This window comes from Trifolium pratense, linkage group LG4, assembly GCF_020283565.1.
Source record: "Trifolium pratense cultivar HEN17-A07 linkage group LG4, ARS_RC_1.1, whole genome shotgun sequence".
In the NCBI taxonomy this organism is placed as follows: domain Eukaryota; kingdom Viridiplantae; phylum Streptophyta; class Magnoliopsida; order Fabales; family Fabaceae; genus Trifolium; species Trifolium pratense.
In genome coordinates, this window is record NC_060062.1 from 34,429,190 (window position 1) to 34,449,124 (window position 19,935).

Below are 19,935 nucleotides of genomic sequence, written 5' to 3' on the forward strand. Positions count from 1 at the left end.
CACCCAATAATATGGGTGTGGGTTTGATATCAGTCAAACTCACAGCCGAAACTCATACACTCACCCGAAATATTTTATAATTACCTAATTATCTTCATAGTATCCCTCAATTTCCTTGGCAGACCTTAATTTTAGTTGTAATTTAATTTCTTGAAAGTCTATGTTGTAATTTCTTGAAAGTCTATGTTTGAATTTTCTTGGAAGACCTTAATTTTAGTTGTAATTTAATTCAAAGTCTATGTTGGAATTTAATTTCTTAAATTTGCAAATTATTTTCAAATGTGATGCGGGTTTGAGTTTGAGTGGAAAAAAACCCGAACCCAATGGGTGTGGGCGTGGGTGTTGTTTTCCCACCCGAACAACCTTTGAGTTTGAGTTTAGGTGATAATTTCGAGTGTGGGTTTAGTAAATGTCAAACCCGCACTCATGGGCGCCCGTTGCCCTCGCTACTAAAAATCCATGTAACACGCCGGTAAATTCTTTCGATACAAGTAAGTCAATATTCTTGTTGAATGACAAATTCTCTTGAAAAACTAACAACAATCCAATCTTTTAAACGCATATAGCCGTTGCTTATCTTTCTAACCTCAAAAAAATGCTTCTAACTTTTCAATTAACTTTTTGTTGACCCAATCAATCCAATTTAGCCGTTGTACAAATTTGAATCTAGCCAGAATAAAAAGGACAAACACAAAATCTAAAGATCCAAATTGTTTTCCACATACAATAATACTAATTACAGTATAATTTAGCCTTAATTAGAAAAATGATCCCTTAAAGATATTTTTAGTTTTAGATTGGTCCCTGAAAGAAAAAAAAAGTCTGAATAGATCCCTTAAATGTCCGAATAGGTCCCTTAAAGACATCTCTGTTAATCAGTTTGGTCCCTAAAAAAGGTTCGAATAGGACCAAACTGATTAACGGATATGTCTTTAAGGGACCTATTCGGACATTTTTTTCTTTAAGGGACCTATTCAGACCTTTTTTTCTTTAAGGGACTAATGTGAAACCAAAAATGTCTTTAAGGGACCATTTTACTAATTAAGCCTATAATTTATTATTATACAGTAGTACTATTTGAAAATGCTCTCTCCACTATTTTTTATAAGAAATACTTTGAAAAAAATTACACATACTCTAAGAAAGCACATTTTACATAATTATTTTAATTTAATACTCTTAAAAATTTAAATGTATTCCATGTATACCTTATTTAATTAATCTTAATTAATTTAACTAACTTACTTACTTTTAATATTCTCTCTCATAATAAATAAGGACATAAGTAAAATTAGACATTTAAAACATTTGAAAATTGGTTAAAATTTCTTATAAAAATAACCAAATTTTTTTCTCAAAATGTTCCTTATAAAAAAGACCGGGGAGAGTATATTAAAAGAAAGTTAATGGAATAAAAGGTAGGTAGTGACTTAGTGGACCCAACTTGGTCAGACACACATGACCTGACCCTCTAACGGATCTCAAACTCAAAAATTGAATCTTTTCCAAAATTTGAATTTCTTAACTCTCTCTCTCTTTCATTAATCAAACTGAAAGTTACAATTTTTATGTATAAAAAATGTTTCTTGAACACAGTTCCATATTCAAATTCAAATTTCCTTAAACCCCCTTTTGTTTCTCTCTGATTGAAACAGTCTCTACAATCTTCACAATTTCCATTCTTTGGTCACAAAAATGGGTGCATGTTTAAGCAAGAAGAAAGCATCTTCTACTTCCTCAAACCCCCTTTCTTCCACCAAATCACTTTCCACACCCCTTTCTGATAACAATGTCAAATTAACCCTTTTCAAACCAGAAACAACCTTGAACAACAAAAACAACAACATTGTTGTTCAAGAGAAACAACAAAACCTAGAAGAAAAAGTTGCAAAAGAACATGAAGAAGAACCAAAAAAAGAGATTTTTATCATCAAACACAGAAAAAGCCATGATGAAAGAGAGAAAAACAACATCAAAATCACACCTTTCAATGTTCAACACAATCTCACATCACAAAACATTGATGGGTTTGTTTCATCTAGTGAAACAGAATCATTGAACAACAACAACAATAACAACAATAATAACAGTAACAAAGTTGGTGTTGTTGGTGTGAGAACTTCAAGCTGTACAAAAGAAGAAGTTGATGCAATACTAATCCAATGTGGAAGACTTTCTAGAAGCTCTTCTGGAAAAGCTGCTTCTTCATCTACCAGAAAATATTCTGGTTCAAAAAGAAGTTTTGATTTTGATCACTGTGATAACAATGATGCAATTTCAGCTGAAGATGAACAAAAAAGAGTTAATGCTAGTGATAACAGTGAGGAATATGATGGCGGTGTTGCTCGCCATAACAACCGTCCACGCCACCGCAATTCTCCGAATGCAAAATCTTCTAATGGAAGGAGAAGAACACCAAGTAGAGAAAGAGATCAAAGGTCAAGTAGTAGAGAAAGAAGAGTGAGTAGATCTCCTGGAAGAAGATCTTCTGATACTAATGCAAATGGAAGCAACAACAACAATGGTTCTGGTTCGGTTTCGGGTTGTTCTAGGCCAGGGAAAATGGTGACTGTTCCTGCAACTGTTACATCATTGGTTATGGATAAAAGTAACAATGGTGAATCTGTTAAGAGGGTTAATGTGAAGAGAAATGTTGCATCGCCGCGTTCTATGTCACCTGCTAGAGGAATTGGGAATGGTGTGAATCAGCAGCAGCAGCAGCAACCTTCTCTTAGTAGGAATAATTCTGCAAGGAAAACTGAAGTTTCACCTTATAGAAGAAACCCTCTTAGTGATGTTGATCCTAATTCACTTTCTTATCCACAATCAAATGCTAATAATGGTGGAAGCAAAGTTCAGAATAAAGGCAAAAAGGAGATTGAAGCTGAGACTGTTCAGGTAAATTACTTTTAGGCTTTTGGTTTTTTTTGTCTCAGCTGGAATAAATTTTTCTTATAATTTTTCCGTGTTACTGTTATTATTGATCATTGATGTGATGAGATAGTGAAACAATAGGGATATAATGATATTGGTTTAAGTGAGTTTTGTATAATACTCCCTTTGGTCATATATAAGCCTGGAATAGATACATCACGAATTGAATGAACCTGAAAAATGAATCTTTGCTTATATATGAGAGCAGAGGGAGTAATTGATATTATATTGATTGATACTAGTAGTATATTAGAAGATAACAAATGCTCATAGAAACCCGTGTTTGAAACCTTGTTTGGAACAATATTTAGTCAGACTTTACTTATTTTTCGTCGAACTCAGGAGGACTATTAGGGTCTCATTCCCTCAAGGACAAGAGGGTTAAGACCGAAAGTAGACTATAATTTTGCGTGTATTAGTTGTGATTTGTGTTCAAGTCTGAAATTCTGCCAGTGGTATATTATATGTAAATTCTGTCCTAAATCTTTATTGAAGTTGGTAGCTCTTACTACATTATTAGGGGTGTGTGTCTCCTTAATTCAAAGCAATTTTTTTAGCTTTGAATGAATTGAATACACAATTCTTAAGACAATACTCCTTAACATGTACCGTTATAGGACACTTGTTAGCATTTGCCATAAATTATATGGTTGTTAGAAATTGGTAAACTAAAACCTATTTTCCATTTTTTTACATACTGATATGATATTTTTCCATTCCAACTGCAGAAACCAAATGTTGATATGAAGGACAGCAAGAGAAACAGGACAAGCAACAAAGTTGCAATGGAAAAGGTTGTGAATTGCCACCCAAAGGAACAACAACAGCAACAAGAGGAAGAGATTAAGATAATGTCTGATAATGCTATTGTGAAGAATGTAGTAATGCCATCAGGGATTACAAGAAGCAGATCAGCTAGAAGATCAAGAGACTTCGACATCATAAGTTCGGCCGATGCTCCTCCAACCAATCCTCCACAAACATCCTACACATCATTACTCCTTGAAGACATTCAAAACTTTCATCAAAAGAACATAAACACAACACAAGTTTCTCTTCCAGCTTGTCTTAACAAAGCTTGTTCTATCCTTGAAGCTGTTGCTGATCTTAACTCTACAACAAGCTCAACTTTCTCAAATGACAAGAAAATTAGGAATGAGTATAACAATGTTGTTCAAGAATCATCATTTGTAGAATCTGAAATTGATGTGATGGAACCAAGTTTGCATAAGTATGTTACTGTTAAGAGAGGTGGTTCAATTTGTGGAGTAATTGATATGGAAGATCAAGAATCTTCAGGTAGTAATAGCTTTACTGTGAGTAGTGGTCAACAACAATGGAATATTTGTTCTTCTGGTGATTCATCTGAATGTTGGAGTTCAAGATTGAATTCAAAAGAAGATAGTTTGAAAAGAAGAGAGTGTGATCATCAACATAGTGGCGGCATTGGACGCGGAAGGCTTGCTACTACTGCATCAACATAGTGCATCTTTGGATTGTAGTTAGGATTGTCAGAATCACGGTAAGTTGATTTTGGCAATTGCTACATTTTGGAGCTTCAACAAAATCACAGTGCTAGCGTGATTTTTTCAAACTCATCGTCATTCCAGACATACTAATAGATGTGATGCAGATATTTGGATTTTCATTTTCATTTTGTAATAATTTGAATGATTGTTATTAAGTTTGATATTTCTTGTGTTAGGTGGTGGAGTTGCATGCTTGCAACTAACTGTTTATGTTTTTTTCATTAAGGCAAAATTTAAGATTTTCTTGTCTTTGCCATTTTCACTATTGTGTTTCATGAATACTTGTTTCTTCTTGCAATTATATTTGTTGCAGTATGTTATGTTCTTACTTTCTTCAAATGATCACAAAAAATATGTTTAAATTTGAATTTTTTGGTTCAGATTTTCATTATTTTTATCTTAAATTTTTAGTATTTAAAAACTTCATATTAAATCCATTCTATAATAAAAACAATTTAAAAGTTCAGTGATAACCTGAGTGGAAATCGGAGTGGCAATATTCGGAGTCGATGCCAAAAGTGCTTTTATTCATGCTTGTCGTAGAAGTAGTATCACTAGTTGTTTCCCATTGCAACCATGGTTACATAATCCCATCCATCGAAACAGGAAGAGATATAGGCAATAAAATCCTCAGCCTCCTCAACATTTGAAATATATCTTCAACATTTGAAATAAAATCCACAATATATCTTTCAGCCTCCTCAGTCAACCGCATAGACATTATGTTTCTGTCATTACTTTTCTGAAAAATAAAATGAAAACAGTGCTTAAAGAACAAAAATGATGCATAAAGGTTTTCCTTTTCCTTCACAATTTAAGACAAAAAATGGTTTTTATTCGAATTACAAGGAAACTAATACCGAACAAAATAGAGGCATACATCTTCCTAGCTCTCGGCAGTTCTGGTATAGAATTTCTCTTTTAGCAGGACTCAAATTGCCCTTTTCAAAAGGACTTAACGATATTGGAAAGTTTTCTGCCTCGCTGCTCAAACACAATTTCAGCTAATAAATCTTGTTTTCATTTCTCTGACTGTAATTTCAAACAAAAATAAATAACTGGTGTTGTTAGGATAGCTACAACTTAACTCAAAAAACCTTGATAATAAAATATCAACTAGAGAAGAGGTATATTAGAACATTATGCGGTCAACTAACACTGTTACTCAGAATTTCACACTAATCTATGATTAAAATTGCAAAACAAGAAAGACATAATAATATATTGTTTTAAAATAACTACTAACTTCTACATGTTCCAATTCAGTTTCATAGCTCCTTGTGACTGAAGAAACACCCCGAATAGAATCTGAATAATCTAACAGCAACTGATTGCCTGGGGATAAAGGGGAGGCCCTTAATTTCACCACCGCCTTAATGGTGAAAGTTTCATTAAAGAGTGTAGGAAAATTTTCGGTGTGCAAGGAAGAGTTTTTTTTTTCTTTCGCTGAATTAAGAGCATCCTGACATTAAGGAGTAACTAAGCAACCAAACGAAGTTGGCATCCCTAATCACTCCCATCCTCTTCCCATAGCTCATATATAAATAAATAAAAAGAAAGAAAAAAAAATGTACAGGGGACAAGACCTTACCCCGAAAATAAGGTGAAACAAACTACCTAAAACCATAACAGGGAGATTCTAACTAGCAGCGGACTGACTGGTGATTTCCATTTGAGTCTCTGGGACATATTCTTGCACGCTGTGTCCTCGCGTAACATCGTCAGGCATAACCTTATTTCCTTGCAGATCTCGTAGCGCATGGTTAACTTGCGTGACTGTTAGCATTATCAGCCACACCAGCAGGATTCTTGGTACATGATAAGGATTGCCTTGTGCTAGTATCTTCACCGCAAGCGGCTGCAATTGGATCTGCTTGTTTAGATGCATTACCTTTCGCAACATAGACTGCATTGAATCATGTTTCTTTGTTATTGTACCCACAGTCTGCGCTACCGGTTCGGTCACATAAGTTTGCACCGGTTCTGCCACAATAATATTGTTACCGATTTCCATGAATATTTTCATCATCACTATCATTGAGAAGTCCATCTACACAAGTCTGATTTGAAGCTTTCACAACAACCCGATTAGTTATAGGTTCCAATACGATAGTATTATCATATTGTGTATTAGGAAAAACAGATGTTGCTGCTGGCTTATGACTGTACAAGAGGTTGCCGCCAAAATTGTGTCAATACTGATCTCAGCTTCAAAATTCTTGTCTGCATAATTCTTAACCGGGACCTGTACCAGATGCTGCTGCTTAAGAGCATTGATCTGTTGCGCTGTAGGTGCATCATTATCAGTAGACATCACAGGTGCTGCACTCGCAGGTTTTGCGTAATTTGGCTCCTCAGCAGGTTTTGTATGTTTTGCAGTAAGCACAGCAGGTGCTGCAATCTATTGGGACTGTATAGTAAATTTCTATTCCATTTCTACACATGATTTGAGATTTAACCATTTTGTCCACCCGGTTAAGCCTTAAAAAGTTGTGAATTTGGTTCTAGGGGTCCAATAAAAGGCATCATTAGGGTCATTGAGGCATCAATATTGCAAGTAAAATAAAAGCACCAGTAAGGTCATTGAGGCATTAATATAGTAAGTAAATTCAAGGCATCGGTAGGGTCATCGAGGCATCAATATCACAAGTACATTCAAGCCATCAATAGGGTCATCAAGGCAATTATTCGTAATACATCATTTGGGGCCATCGAGGCATTATGAATGAACAATAATTCATTTCAACATCGCGATAAGGAAACTTTTACATTTCAGTGAAGTATTCATAATACTCAAAGCATCATTAGGGTCATCGAGGCATCAGTATCACAAGAAAATTCGAGGCATGATTAGGGTCATCGAGGCAGCAATGTTGCATCTAAAGTATTCATTTAGGGCCATCAGGGCATTATGAATGAATAAAAATTCATATCAATATCGCAATAAGGCAGCCTTTACATTATGAGTAAAGTATGCATAATACTTCATTTTATTAAGGTCATCTAGGCATCAATATTGCAAGTAAATTTACGGCATCATTAGGGTCATCGAGGAAACAATACAACAAGAAATTCATGGCATCATTAGGGTCATCGAGCCATCAATATCGCAAGTAAATTCAAGGCATCAGTAGGGTCATCGAAGCATCAATATCACACGTAAATCCAAGGCATCATTAGGGTCATCAAGGCATCAATAATTCAAGTAAATTCAAGGCATCAATATCCAAAAAATGCAGCTACATAGTTCTCCCTATGTATCCAAACAAGAGCTCCAAATAAGTTAAACCAATTATAATTTCATTAACTATTGAAATTATAATGAGCCTCAAAAAGCAAATCAGGCCGTATGACTACTTTTAACTGTTTGCAAAAATAATCAACAGAATAGGAAATCCTGGTCAATTTATCATACTTTAAGTCACCTACAGTAGGTCTCATTTAAATGTTAAAGGGAACTTATTGTGTGCAGAACGAACTTAATTAATAACCGACCTTATGGTGTATGATGAGGGAAAATTATTGTATTCAGTATGTGAAGCTCATTGTACTAAACCTCGTTGAAATTAACAGCAGATTTTCCACAACCACCAAAGATGAAGAGCCGTTGGCCAACAACCGATGCGCTATGACCCTCACGTGCCTCTGGCTGTTCTCTTATAATTTGATATTCCCACAACATTTGCAAAGCTAAAAACAATGCAACATCAGTAAGTTGTAAATAGATAAAATGCATGTAACTATGTAGCTGCATAACATTTTCAGGTTTTAGCTTGGGACTTGGCTTTAAGTGGCATCGTCCAAAAAAGGTGTGAAACCAGAGTCGTACATTCTCATGCAAAGACCAACCAACTTGAGCTAAAACCCACACATAACATACTCTCTATTGACACACTTTTCATTATTAGATAAATTATATCTGAGTGAGTCAAAAAAAAAAAAAAAAGATAAATTATATAAGAGGGCACACTGATAAAGTGGGGACCCAAGTTTTTAGTTTAGTAGATCCCAAATCAAATTTGCCATAATAAAGAGTGCATCAAATAGTGTACTGCTGGCTAGAATTTCTTAAATGGATATATATAAGAAAGATATGAGAAAGATAACTCAAGGGTCTAAAATATGCAAATCCTTCAGTCGATTCATCCCATAAAGAAAGTATCCTTACTTCATTTTTTATTAGGGTCATTGAGGTATATCACATATAAATTCAAGGGATCAGAAGGGTCATTGAGGTATATCACATATAAATTCAAGGGATCAGAAGGGTCATTGAGGCATCAATATCACAAAACAAGGCAACTTTCACATCATGACTAGAGTATTCATATAATCATATTACTTCATTTAGAGTCATGGAGGCAACAATATCACAAGCAAACTGAAGGCATCATTAGGCATCGAGGAATCAAATATCACAAGTAAATTATAGTCATCATTATTTGTAATGCTTCATTTAGGGTTATTGAGTCATCAATATCAAAAGCAAATTTAAGGCATTATGGGCATCGAAGCATCAAATATTGCAAGTAAATTCAAGGCATTGTTAGGGGCGTCGAGACATCCATATCGCACAAGTATTCATAATAGTTCTTCCAGGGTCATTCAGGCATTATGAATGAATAAAATTCATATCAATACCCGCAATAAGGCAATATTTACATTTGAGTAAAGTATTCATTATATCGAGGCATCATTAAGGTCATCGAGGCATCAATATCTCAAGAATTTACAACCAATAAGGTCATCGAGGCATTAATATTGAAAGTAAATTCAAGGATGACGTCATTAGGATCATCAAGGCATCAATATCGCAAGTAAATTCAAGGCATCAATAGGGTCAACGAGGCATCAATATCGCAAGTAAATTCAAGGCATCATTAGGGTCATCGAAGCATCAATACCACAAGTAAATTCAAGGCATCTATAGGGACAATGAGGCATCACTATTGCAAATATTCAAGGCATCATTTGGGTCAATGAGGCTTCAATATTAAAAGTAAACTCAAGGCACCAGTAGAAACTCTAGCTGTATCAAATAGAGATGGGGAAGGAAAGCGACTCTTTTCTTTTTCACCAGGAACATAAACGGCATTCGTCAGACTTGAGCTGTAGGTTTTGCCCGGTCAGCTGATATAGACTCCCCCCGCAATTCTTTGTAAGTTAGCACATCAATGAATACTAAGTCTGTTGTCAAGAGTGAGCACAAAATATGTATGAATTTCCTTCCCAATTAAAGATACTTCAAAAAAAGCATCTATATAACCACGATTATATGACCAATCATATAGAATATTGATTATTTTGTCAGCAATCATTTTTTTAGGAACACTTTTTTGAAATAAATTAAATCAGTTCAAATTTTGTCAGCAATCAGCGAAAAAGTTGCATCTCATCGAGCCATCAATATCGCAAGTAAATTCAAGGCATCAGTAAGGTCAATGAGGCATCCATATCGCAAGTAAATTCAAGACATCATTAGGGTCATTGAGGCATCAATACCACAAGTAAATTTAAGGCATCTTGTAGGGACATGGAGGCATCAGTATTGCAAATAAATTCTAGGCATCATTAGGGTCATTGAGGAATGCATATCCAAATAATACAGCTACATAATTCTCCCTATGTGTCAAAACAAGATCTCCAAACAAGTTAAACCAATTATAATTTCATTCACAATTGAAATTATAATGAGCCTCAAAAAGCAAATCAGGCAGTATGACTAGTTTTAACTAGAAAAATAATCAATAGAATAGGAAATCCTGGTCAATCTATCCTACTTTATATCCCCTACATGAGGTCTCATTTAAATATGAATGAACATTATCACGGTATGATGGGGGAAAATTACCTGTATTCAGTGTGTATATGTAAAGATCATTGTTAATATCAGCAGATTGTTCACAACCACCAAAGATGAAGAGTTGTTGGTCAATAACTGTTTTGCTATGACCCTCACATGCCTCTGGCCCTTTTCCTCTTATAATTGGACATTACAACGTTTGCATAGCTAAAAACAATATAACATCAGTAAGTTGTAAGTAGATAAAGAGCATGTAACTATATAGCTTCATAACATTTTCATGTTTTAGCTTAAGACTTAGCTTTCAGTGACATCGCCCAAAACAGATGTGAGGCCAGAGCTGTACTTGCTCATGCAAAAATCAACCCACTTGAGCTAAAATCCACACATTTTAGCATACTCTCTCTATTGACATAATGAAGAGTGCATCAAAAAGTGTATTGCTAGCTAGAATTTCTTAAATTAATATATGTAAGATGTGAGATAGATAACTCACAATATGCAAATCAATCAGTGAATTCATCCCATTAGTACCCACAAATAGTTTATGACCAACGACACTGCAAGTGTGACTGTCCCTTGGATTAGGTTCACTGCACATCAAAAAATACAAAGGCTCAAAATCGGAAGTAAATTCGAGGCATCAGTATGGTCATCTTGGCATCAATATCACAAGTAAAGTATTCTTAAAACTTCATTTAGACATCCAAAACAACATTGATGGAACAAATAATATCCTTTCGGGTCATTGGTGTTGAAACTTGTCTGTGTCTCTGAAGCCTCAGTATTGATTGTGCACTAACTAGGAGGGTCAAAATAACTCATCCTTTTTTCCATGAAAAGTCTTCCACCAATAAAAAATAATCTTGCTGAAGCTGGCCTAATATATTAACTTATTCATGTAACATTCCAAAAGCTTTCATGAAAAAAGCATATTCATAAGTTGTTTCATCGCACTGAAAAAAGCAAAATAAATTAATATATTAGGCAATAATATATTAAGCATATTCATAATACTTCATTTTATTAGGGTCATTGATGCATCAATATCACAAGTAAATTCAAGGCATCATTAGGGTCAATGAGGCATCAAAATTAAAAGTAAGCTCAAGGCACCAGTAAGATCATCGAGCCATCAATATCCCAAGTAAATTCAAGGCATCAGTAGGGTCAACGAGGCATCAATATCGCAAGTAAATTCAAGGCATCATTTGGGTCATCGAGGCATCAATACCACAAGTAAATTCAAGGCATTTGTAGGGACATCGAGGCATTAGTATTGCAAATAAATTTTAAAGGCATCTATTAGGGTAAATGAGGCATCACGATTAAAAGTAAACTCAAGGCACCAGTAGGATCATCAAGGCATCACTAGGGTCATCAAGGTATTAATATTGCAAGTATCTTAAAGGCGTCATTAGGATCACTGAGGCATCAATACCACATCTAAAGTATTCACAATACTTCCGTTAGGGTCATCTAGGCATTATGAATGAATAAAAATTCATTTGAATATCGCAATAAGGCAACTTTTACATTTGAGTATTCATAATACTTCATTTTATTAGGGTCATGGAGGAATCAATATGACAAGTAAATTCAAGGCATCATTAGGGTCATTGAGGCAACAATATAGCAAGTAAATTCAAGGCATCATTAGGGTCATCGAAGCAACAACATAACAAGTAAATTCAAAGCTCCATTAGGGTCAGTCAATGAGGCATCAAAATTAAAAGTAAGCTCAAGGCACCAGTAGGATCATCGAGCCATCAATATCGCAAGTAAATTCAAGGCATCAATGAATAGGGTCACAATATGCAAATCCATCTGTGTATTCATCCCATTGTTACCCACAAATAGTTTATGACCAACAACACTGCAAGTGTGACTGTCCCTTGGATTAGGTTCACCGCAAATCAGCAAATACAAAGGCTTAAGAATTTCAGTGATGCCATAACAAACAAATACTACGATTTAGGGTTTTGAAGAATACGAAAATTGCATAAGCTTCTTCTTGGATAATCAAGAATGCGAAAATTGCTGAATAATTATAAATCAATCAATACCTTAGAGAAGGAATACGACGCCGATGATTCGGTTCTCCATTCATCCCTCTTCGAGATCGTTTCCGACCCAAACGGCACTATCGATCAAGCGTCGTATCTGAATTCTGAACGTTTACCCATTCGTCAGAATCTTTTGTTATTTCTTTTCAAGAATGAACGAATCTGAAACGGTTCATGGTGAATTTGAGAGAATGATTGAATGTGAAATTCAATTTGAATTTGAATGTAAAAAAGAATAGCAAGTTAGGAACGACTAATGAAACAAACTAAAAGCGTCACTCTTTCTTTTCCGTTAATTGTTGATTGATATTTTTCAATATTATTATATATTTTAACAAAATATTGGGCCGAGGCCCAATAGTCTTTAGAGTTTCTCTTTTAAATAATACCCAAATTTATTAATGTATTATCTATCGATCGATCAATGTTTGGTAATATAAATAAGCTATATATTATATTTAGGCATGGCAATCGGGCGGGGCGGGGACGGGTTTTGCCCTCCCCAAACCCAAACCCATAAAGTTCGGGTTTTCCCAAACCCGTCCCAAATTCTAGCGGGGATAAAAATGATAACCCCAAACCCATACCCAACGGGGATCGGGTATCCCCATCGGGTTTCGGGTATCCCCATTACGCCTCTTTCCACATGAATTTAGATTGTATTTTAGTATTTTTTTATTAAAAAAAAGTTAAACGTCCAAAATTATTTTCTCTCAACAATATTTTTTTAAATAAAGAAAAAAAAAAATAGAGAAAATGGTTTGTTTAATACTCAAATTAAAAATAAAAATTAAATATATGAATGTAATTTAAGAGATTGTTTAAACGTTTCTAATTTAAAAGAGATGAATCTAATTTTTAGTATAAGCGGGGCGGGTTCGGGGGCGGGTTCGGGGTGGGTATCAATGTACCCATTACCCGCCCCAAACCCATTTTTTAAAATCGGGGAAAACCCAAACCCGAACCCAAACCCAGTCAACTCGGGTTTTCCCCGTCAAAGCGGGTATGGTTTGGGCGGGTACCCGCGGGTATGGGTTTTATTGCCATGCCTAATTATATTAGCTTATAAACTTGTTTTTTTATAAAATTAAAGGTTCAATTTATCTAAGTGTGTTTCCCTTTTTATTATAGTTTATTTGATGAACAATTTATTTTAGATCAAGTGACGATAAGTTTCAGAAACTCACACATATAATTGGAAGATTTTGAGTTGAAATTCACACATATAACTACAAGATTCTGTGTTTGAATCCGATAAAAATGTCCAGTCCAATAAACTTAATAAAAAAATTGTATTCATATCTTAAGATGAATGTGTATAATAAAAAAATTCCGTATATATGAAATGTTCACATCTTATATATGAACGGTGTTTCATCCAAAAAGGTGAACAAGTAAAATATTAAATTTTCTATTTTTTGAACGATTTCTAGTTATCATGCGCAACGGTAATTTTTGAACTGTCTCAAACTTCTTGTCCAAGCTAATTATCATAAGGAAATAGTACAATGATGACTGTTATATAGAACAATTTCGGGGGCTAACTAACTAAACCACCAAATATCTAACTCTAACAAAGTAATGAAAATTTTAACTTAACTGTTGAAAGATCTTGCTAAATACCTTATTCTTAACATGTATCCCCAACAAAAAACTATGTTTATATATATATGTTAATATGGAAAAAAAAGAAGCTGGTTTTCATTAATAGCAAGATTCTTCACAATGTTATTTTGTGGTAATAAGAAGACAAATATCACCAATGATGAATTGGTTCAAGTGGTAAGGATTTTTCTATTATATAATTTTTTTTACCCCAAATAGAGCTCAATTTCATAGGACACCTTGCACATCCTACGGACTGACCTTATGTGAGAATAACTTACATTTATATATCACAATATAAACTTTAAATCACGTACTTATTTTTTTGTTTCACCACTAATTTAATTTAGTTTGGGGGTCAGTTCCGACATAAAGTGGTTCTAACCTCATTCCAATCGTAGTTGCGAAAATCGAACCGTTAAATCGCGTACTTTAAAGTTATAAACTCAAACTCTTAATATTGAGATCACACATGTGAACGTGAGGTTGAATGGTTTATACCTTTGTATCTTATTGAACGTATAACATTCTCAACAATTAAGACAAATGATTAATTAAATTTATAAATTCATATTTTATTTTATCATCTCTAAGATTAATCTATAGTACCATTTTTAAATGTAACAAATACAAAAAGTGCCAAGTGCACAAAAGATGATAGCATCCATGAGATCACGAGACTTAAAGTTTCAAGTCTTCAACTTCAGGATTTGGTGAGTCAAAACACTATTAATTAAATTAGCACCTTTTAATTTTAAATGGATTTTAGTACAACTTTGAGGGCTTTGGTTTGGTCAATGCACATGTCTTAAGGGATAAAAAGAAAATATGCAAATGAAACTTCTAAACTATAACCTGCTTTGTGTTGTGTGAATGGAAGTAAAAATATGCAAAGGAAACTTCAGAGAGAATTTTTTAGCTTTTCGTTGAAGTTAAGGGGAAAAAATTATGTATAATTGACTATTAGGATAAAATAATGTTGATAATTCTAATAGTAATTAAGGAATTATATCTGTTTTAGAAAAGTTTTATAATGTTATTCAGTTTTTGAATTTAAATTTTGTTGCCGATCGCGATGTAAATCTCAGTTTTTTGTCGGCTTCCGCTCTCTAGGAGAGTATTCATGGATTTGTTGAGTTTCTGAACCAACTCGCTAAATTATACTCCCTCGTCTTTTTTCCTGAAATAACTTGATCAATAAAAGTTGAAGTATTTAATTCTTATTATGAATCAAATACATTAATTTTTATTGACTCAATTATTTCTTATAAAAATGATGGAGATAGTATTTTATATATTGTATAGAAGTTTTGCAACGTTATTGTAAAAATAAATATAATATTACTTCAAGGTTGCGTTGCCCATTTTAACTACTTGCTATTTCCTTTATTTTTTTTCTTTCTTGTGTATAATGTTGATATGAAGGAAAGTACCTTGTGAATAAGAACACCTTCCCCACTCCAATTTTCAAACAATGATTAATTATATCAAAAGTATTTTAAAAACAAAAATAAAGAAAGAACATTATTTTTTTAGTAAACTTGTTAATTTTTTTAATTTTCTTTTCTTAATAAAGATGTATGATAAAACTATAAAATAATGTAACGATGAAGTATATAGACTTTGGAAAAAGAAAATTGATAGATTATATAATAATCTTAATTATTTGTAATTAGTCTTTACTAGTTATTATTGTATATTGATATAAAAAATAGATGCCATTGTAATAGAAAAGTAAAACTCGAATTGCCAAATTTTTCAACAGTTTGGTTTGAAAATTTATTAATTCTTCGATTAATAAGTGGTCTCAATTGTTTCATATCTAAAACTATATGGGATTTTTTTACTAAAATAAAAAGATATTTATTAATTTAAATTGGTAGTATTATAAAAAAAATAAAAAAATTGATAGAGTACATCAAATTAAAAAAAAAAGAAAGTATAAATTAACACCACTAAAAAGAAAAGGTATCTACGTCTAAAATATACAACATCTAAATTAATAACATAAAACGACTTACGCATGCTTACAAATAATGTGATAAAATCAAAGTGACCGGATACATATATGCTTTCGGGTCTGTATCGTTGATGAACTTAATTATCGTTTGAATCAGTAGTTGACCGGAGTTGATCTGTCGATCAATCCGAATCAACGAATACCACACAAAGATGGGAAAGTAAATGAACACCGGAATTATAAATAATGGGTGCGATTATGGGTACTTAAGTACCAAAAAATATGGATACGAGTATTTTTCAAACTGAAAATACGAAAATGAGTACCATATAGTACCCTGTTCATTATCATCCCAATACATACCAATATATTCAAGTTGGATATTCGAATTTTACTTTTTTATTACAATAATTTTTATAATATTCATATAAATCAAAGAGTAATTTTTTAATTGAGACTTACATCATAATCAATTTTTAACAAAATATTTATAAATTTTTAAAGTTATCATTCACACTCATTTCGTGTACCTCTCTTACACCTTTGCTTAAAAAGAACAATTCTATTTAAAAACATAAAAAGAAGTGTGTAAGAAAAAAACATAGATACATGTATATACAATTGATTGTTTTTCTTCCACACAAAAAAGTAGATTAACAACATTTCTTATTGTTTTTAAAATAATAAAGTATATTCTATATTCTATTTCTAAAAGAATACAAGATACTATTAAGACTTGAGATGAAACTAAGTAAATAATATTCTATGTGGTGGTTGAGTATATGGGAAGCAGATTTCCTGCCGTAATATTCCACAAAGTTTTCACGCAGTTTTGATTGTGGATTGTCCGATCTGTTGTGTATGATTGTGATTATTTTGATGAATTTTATAGCTGATTTGATCAGATCCGTCCGATCAAGAAGCAATGGCTGAGATTGAAACTGTGTGATTTTATTACTATAGCAAATCTGGATCCGAGTATATGTATAATGTATGTGAATGTTAACGTGAATGGATGAAGAAAACAAAACAAAAGTACACGTCACAAGACCATACACGGAATGAATGGAGAAGCAAAGCAAGAAACTAAAGAAAGAAAGAAAGAAAGAAGCTTCGGCGGCTATTAATCACATAATATTTCAATCAAGACACAAACGTTGAATTGAATATTTCATATTTGGTGCCTGCATACGTATATATATCACATGTGATTCATAGCAAAAACTTATAAATTCAAACCTCATTAGCCGTTAACCAAAGTCAATAAATGTATATATAGTAAAGTATAATTTATCTTCTTTTTCTACTCAAAGTATATTTATCTAAAAAAAATTATTTAGTATTCTCTCGATTCAATAGCAATCATCACATGGTACGGACTTTTTTTAGTTTAACCAAAATCTTGGATTTGAATACTGACTTGAACATGTAGCGGCGTTAAAATTCTTATGAAAAGTTTGTCATTCATTTAAATCCTACAAGACTTGATGAATTAATCTTTATAATTGTACGCAGAAGATATCTTATTTACATAACAAAAAATGTCGCATTTGTACAAAAAAAAATAAACCAAAAAACAAGGAGTAAGATTTAATTGCACTGTATAAAAAATTTATAATACGTGCAAATTATCATTTTTTTTTAGTTTGAATTTATGATTATAAAAATACACAAATGATTAATAATGATAATTTAGTAAAATCTTTATTTTCTTAATTTTTGTGAAATAGTAAAATCTGATAGTATCCTTGGTACCATCTTTCATAATGAATCTTGTTTTCCAACCGAATTTTTTCCATGTACATGAGTGAGGAATCGAACCTCAGACAAATATATATTTAAGGAGACCATGATTCTTACCACTTTGACTAATTCATTGGTAGAATTTTAAACATTTTTATTTTTGCTAAAAGGCACTCAATATAAAATTGAGGGAATACTTTAATAAGTTTCACTTTTAGCCTTTCAGAAGTCAACAATATGAAGCTTCTACTCTTCAACCTTTCAACAACCATTTCTTATATATAAACATCAAAACAAAGAAAAACAAATCAAACATTGCATCCAATATCTCTCATTTCATTCCAAGATTTCTTCACAAACCAAAAATTCACAAACTATGACAGATAATCAGAAAATTCATCCACTTCATGATGTTCCACTTCATGATGTTGAAGCTCCACAACAACATCCTTCAGCTCCTTTAGTACCAAGAAACTCTTCAAAATCTGATGATCATCAACAACATCAACCTCTTCCTATGCCTAATCATCCTATTAGAAATTCAAAGCCACCAAAGAAAAGAAGAAGTTGTTGTTGCAAATTCTTTTGTTGGATTTTCAGCATACTAATAATTCTAATCATAGCTATTGGCATAGCAATTGGAATACTCTTCCTAGCATTTAGACCAAAGATTCCAAAATACTCGGTCGACGAATTACGTGTCACACAATTCAATGTCTCAGACAACAATAGCTTATCGGTTACGTTCAACTTAACAATTATGGCAAGAAATCCAAACAAAAAAATTGGAATTGATTATAGAGGTGGAAGTCACATAAGTGCTTGGTATAATGATACAAAATTATGTGAAGGGTCATTACCTAAATTTTATCAAGGTCACAAAAATGTTACTGTTCTTAGTATACCTTTGAATGGACAAACACAAAATGCAACAGGTTTGAGAGATTCATTGACACAACAATTTACACAAGTTGGTAGTGTTCCTCTTAATTTGAAAGTTAAACAACCTGTGAGGATTAAGTTTGGAAAATTGAAGATTTTTAAGATTAATTTCAGGGTTAGGTGTAGGATTGTGGTTGATAGTCTTAATACTAATAATTCTATTAGAATTAGAAGCAGTAGTTGTAAGTTTAGGTTTAAGCTTTGAATTCTTTAGTGCATATTATGCTTATGCCTATTGATGTTTATTATTATATTTCTATTTTTTCATTCCTTTTATTATGGTATTTTATTTGAGATTTCTCATGTGATGGTGATGGATTTTAGTTTCCATCAGCATTTTGAGATTGAGTTACATTTTTTGTAATTTTGATTACTTACATATTATGTATAGCATATATACATATATAGTTATTCTATATATTTAATAAAAAATATTGCTGATTTTTACTCAAGCTTCGATTACTAGGATGATTTTTTGTGTACTAATATGAAAATATTGTTATGACCGTTTATCACTTTGTTGTATCCTAATCAACTTTATGGCAATTAAGTATAAAACTAGTAGATGGTTGAATACCTTCATAAGAACATATATAGTTGATTTTAGTTTTAAAGATATTTTATTTATTGTTGTAGAGATGTTATACGGAGTAGTATTTTTTTTTTTTTTTTTTGGCAAGTGGTTAGAAATTTCATTCTTGAGATGAATAAGTGAGGTGTTCGGAGTTCGAATTCCGGCCCCTACATATATAATGTAATATCGCTACCAACTGAGTAGTATTTTAGTTGGGCGGATAAAGAAAATAATAGGTGGTTTCAAAGTTTCAATTACCATGTCTTCTTTTTCAATGTTTCAAAAAATAGTTAATTGTTAACTTAATTTATATCTTGTTTGGGAAGGGTAGGTAAACCATAATTTAAATAAGGATTACAAGATTGTAGTGACTTACTCTGATTCCAAAATAGTTTTTTTTAACAAAAGTTTCAATAGTATATAGTATTACTAAATAACACTAGTATTCTTTCTCAAAAATCAAATATGGATGCCAAAGACATTAAAAACTTTGTTTCATTTTTTCTAATTAACTGCCCAAGAAATTGTTGCTTTCTTCTTGCTTTTTCGTTGTCCTTGATAAATATGATTTAATTTTTTGATTTTTTAATAACGTTGATTTATTTGAAATTGATGAAGATAATTTTTTTTTTTGGTACATGATGAAGATAATTTATTTATGTTTGAATCTTCTTACTCTAAAATTAATTTTGTGCAAAACTTAATTGCACGAAAAGAGGAAATACGACAATGGTTGCATACTTGGATTAGCCAAAAGAAATTGAGAGCTACGTCTCCAG

At 32.5% G+C, this 19,935-nt stretch overlaps 2 protein-coding genes and 1 long non-coding RNA gene across 3 annotated transcripts; 2 read left to right on the plus strand and 1 right to left on the minus strand.

Moving 5' to 3' along the window:
- Positions 1–1,603: 1,603 nt before the first annotated feature.
- Positions 1,604–4,841, plus strand: LOC123881958 (uncharacterized protein At1g65710-like). Its single transcript, XM_045930732.1, has 2 exons — positions 1,604–2,898; positions 3,663–4,841. The coding sequence occupies exons 1-2, from the start codon at positions 1,696–1,698 to the stop codon at positions 4,416–4,418; spliced, it is 1,959 nt and encodes a 652-aa protein (XP_045786688.1). The 5' UTR covers positions 1,604–1,695; the 3' UTR covers positions 4,419–4,841.
- Positions 4,842–10,596: 5,755 nt separating this feature from the next.
- Positions 10,597–12,536, minus strand: LOC123923979. The gene is made up of 3 exons (XR_006814548.1): positions 12,333–12,536; positions 10,763–11,222; positions 10,597–10,671 (listed from the first exon to the last, which is right to left on the minus strand). It is a non-coding gene; the product is annotated as an uncharacterized LOC123923979 (long non-coding RNA).
- Positions 12,537–17,940: 5,404 nt separating this feature from the next.
- On the plus strand, positions 17,941–18,849 carry LOC123923215 (NDR1/HIN1-like protein 6). The gene has a single exon (XM_045975898.1). The coding sequence runs from the start codon at positions 18,017–18,019 to the stop codon at positions 18,785–18,787; it is 771 nt and encodes a 256-aa protein (XP_045831854.1). The 5' UTR covers positions 17,941–18,016; the 3' UTR covers positions 18,788–18,849.
- The last annotated feature ends 1,086 nt before the right edge of the window (positions 18,850–19,935 follow it).

Bases quoted from the DNA above. Each gene is read 5' to 3' on its own strand.
- LOC123923215 (XM_045975898.1), top strand. From the start codon at position 18,017: ATGACAGATAATCAGAAAATTCATCCACTTCATGATGTTCCACTTCAT.
- LOC123881958 (XM_045930732.1), top strand. From the start codon at position 1,696: ATGGGTGCATGTTTAAGCAAGAAGAAAGCATCTTCTACTTCCTCAAAC. The intron at 2,899-3,662 runs GTAAATTACTTT...TTCCAACTGCAG, and splicing joins TTGAAGCTGAGACTGTTCAG to AAACCAAATGTTGATATGAA.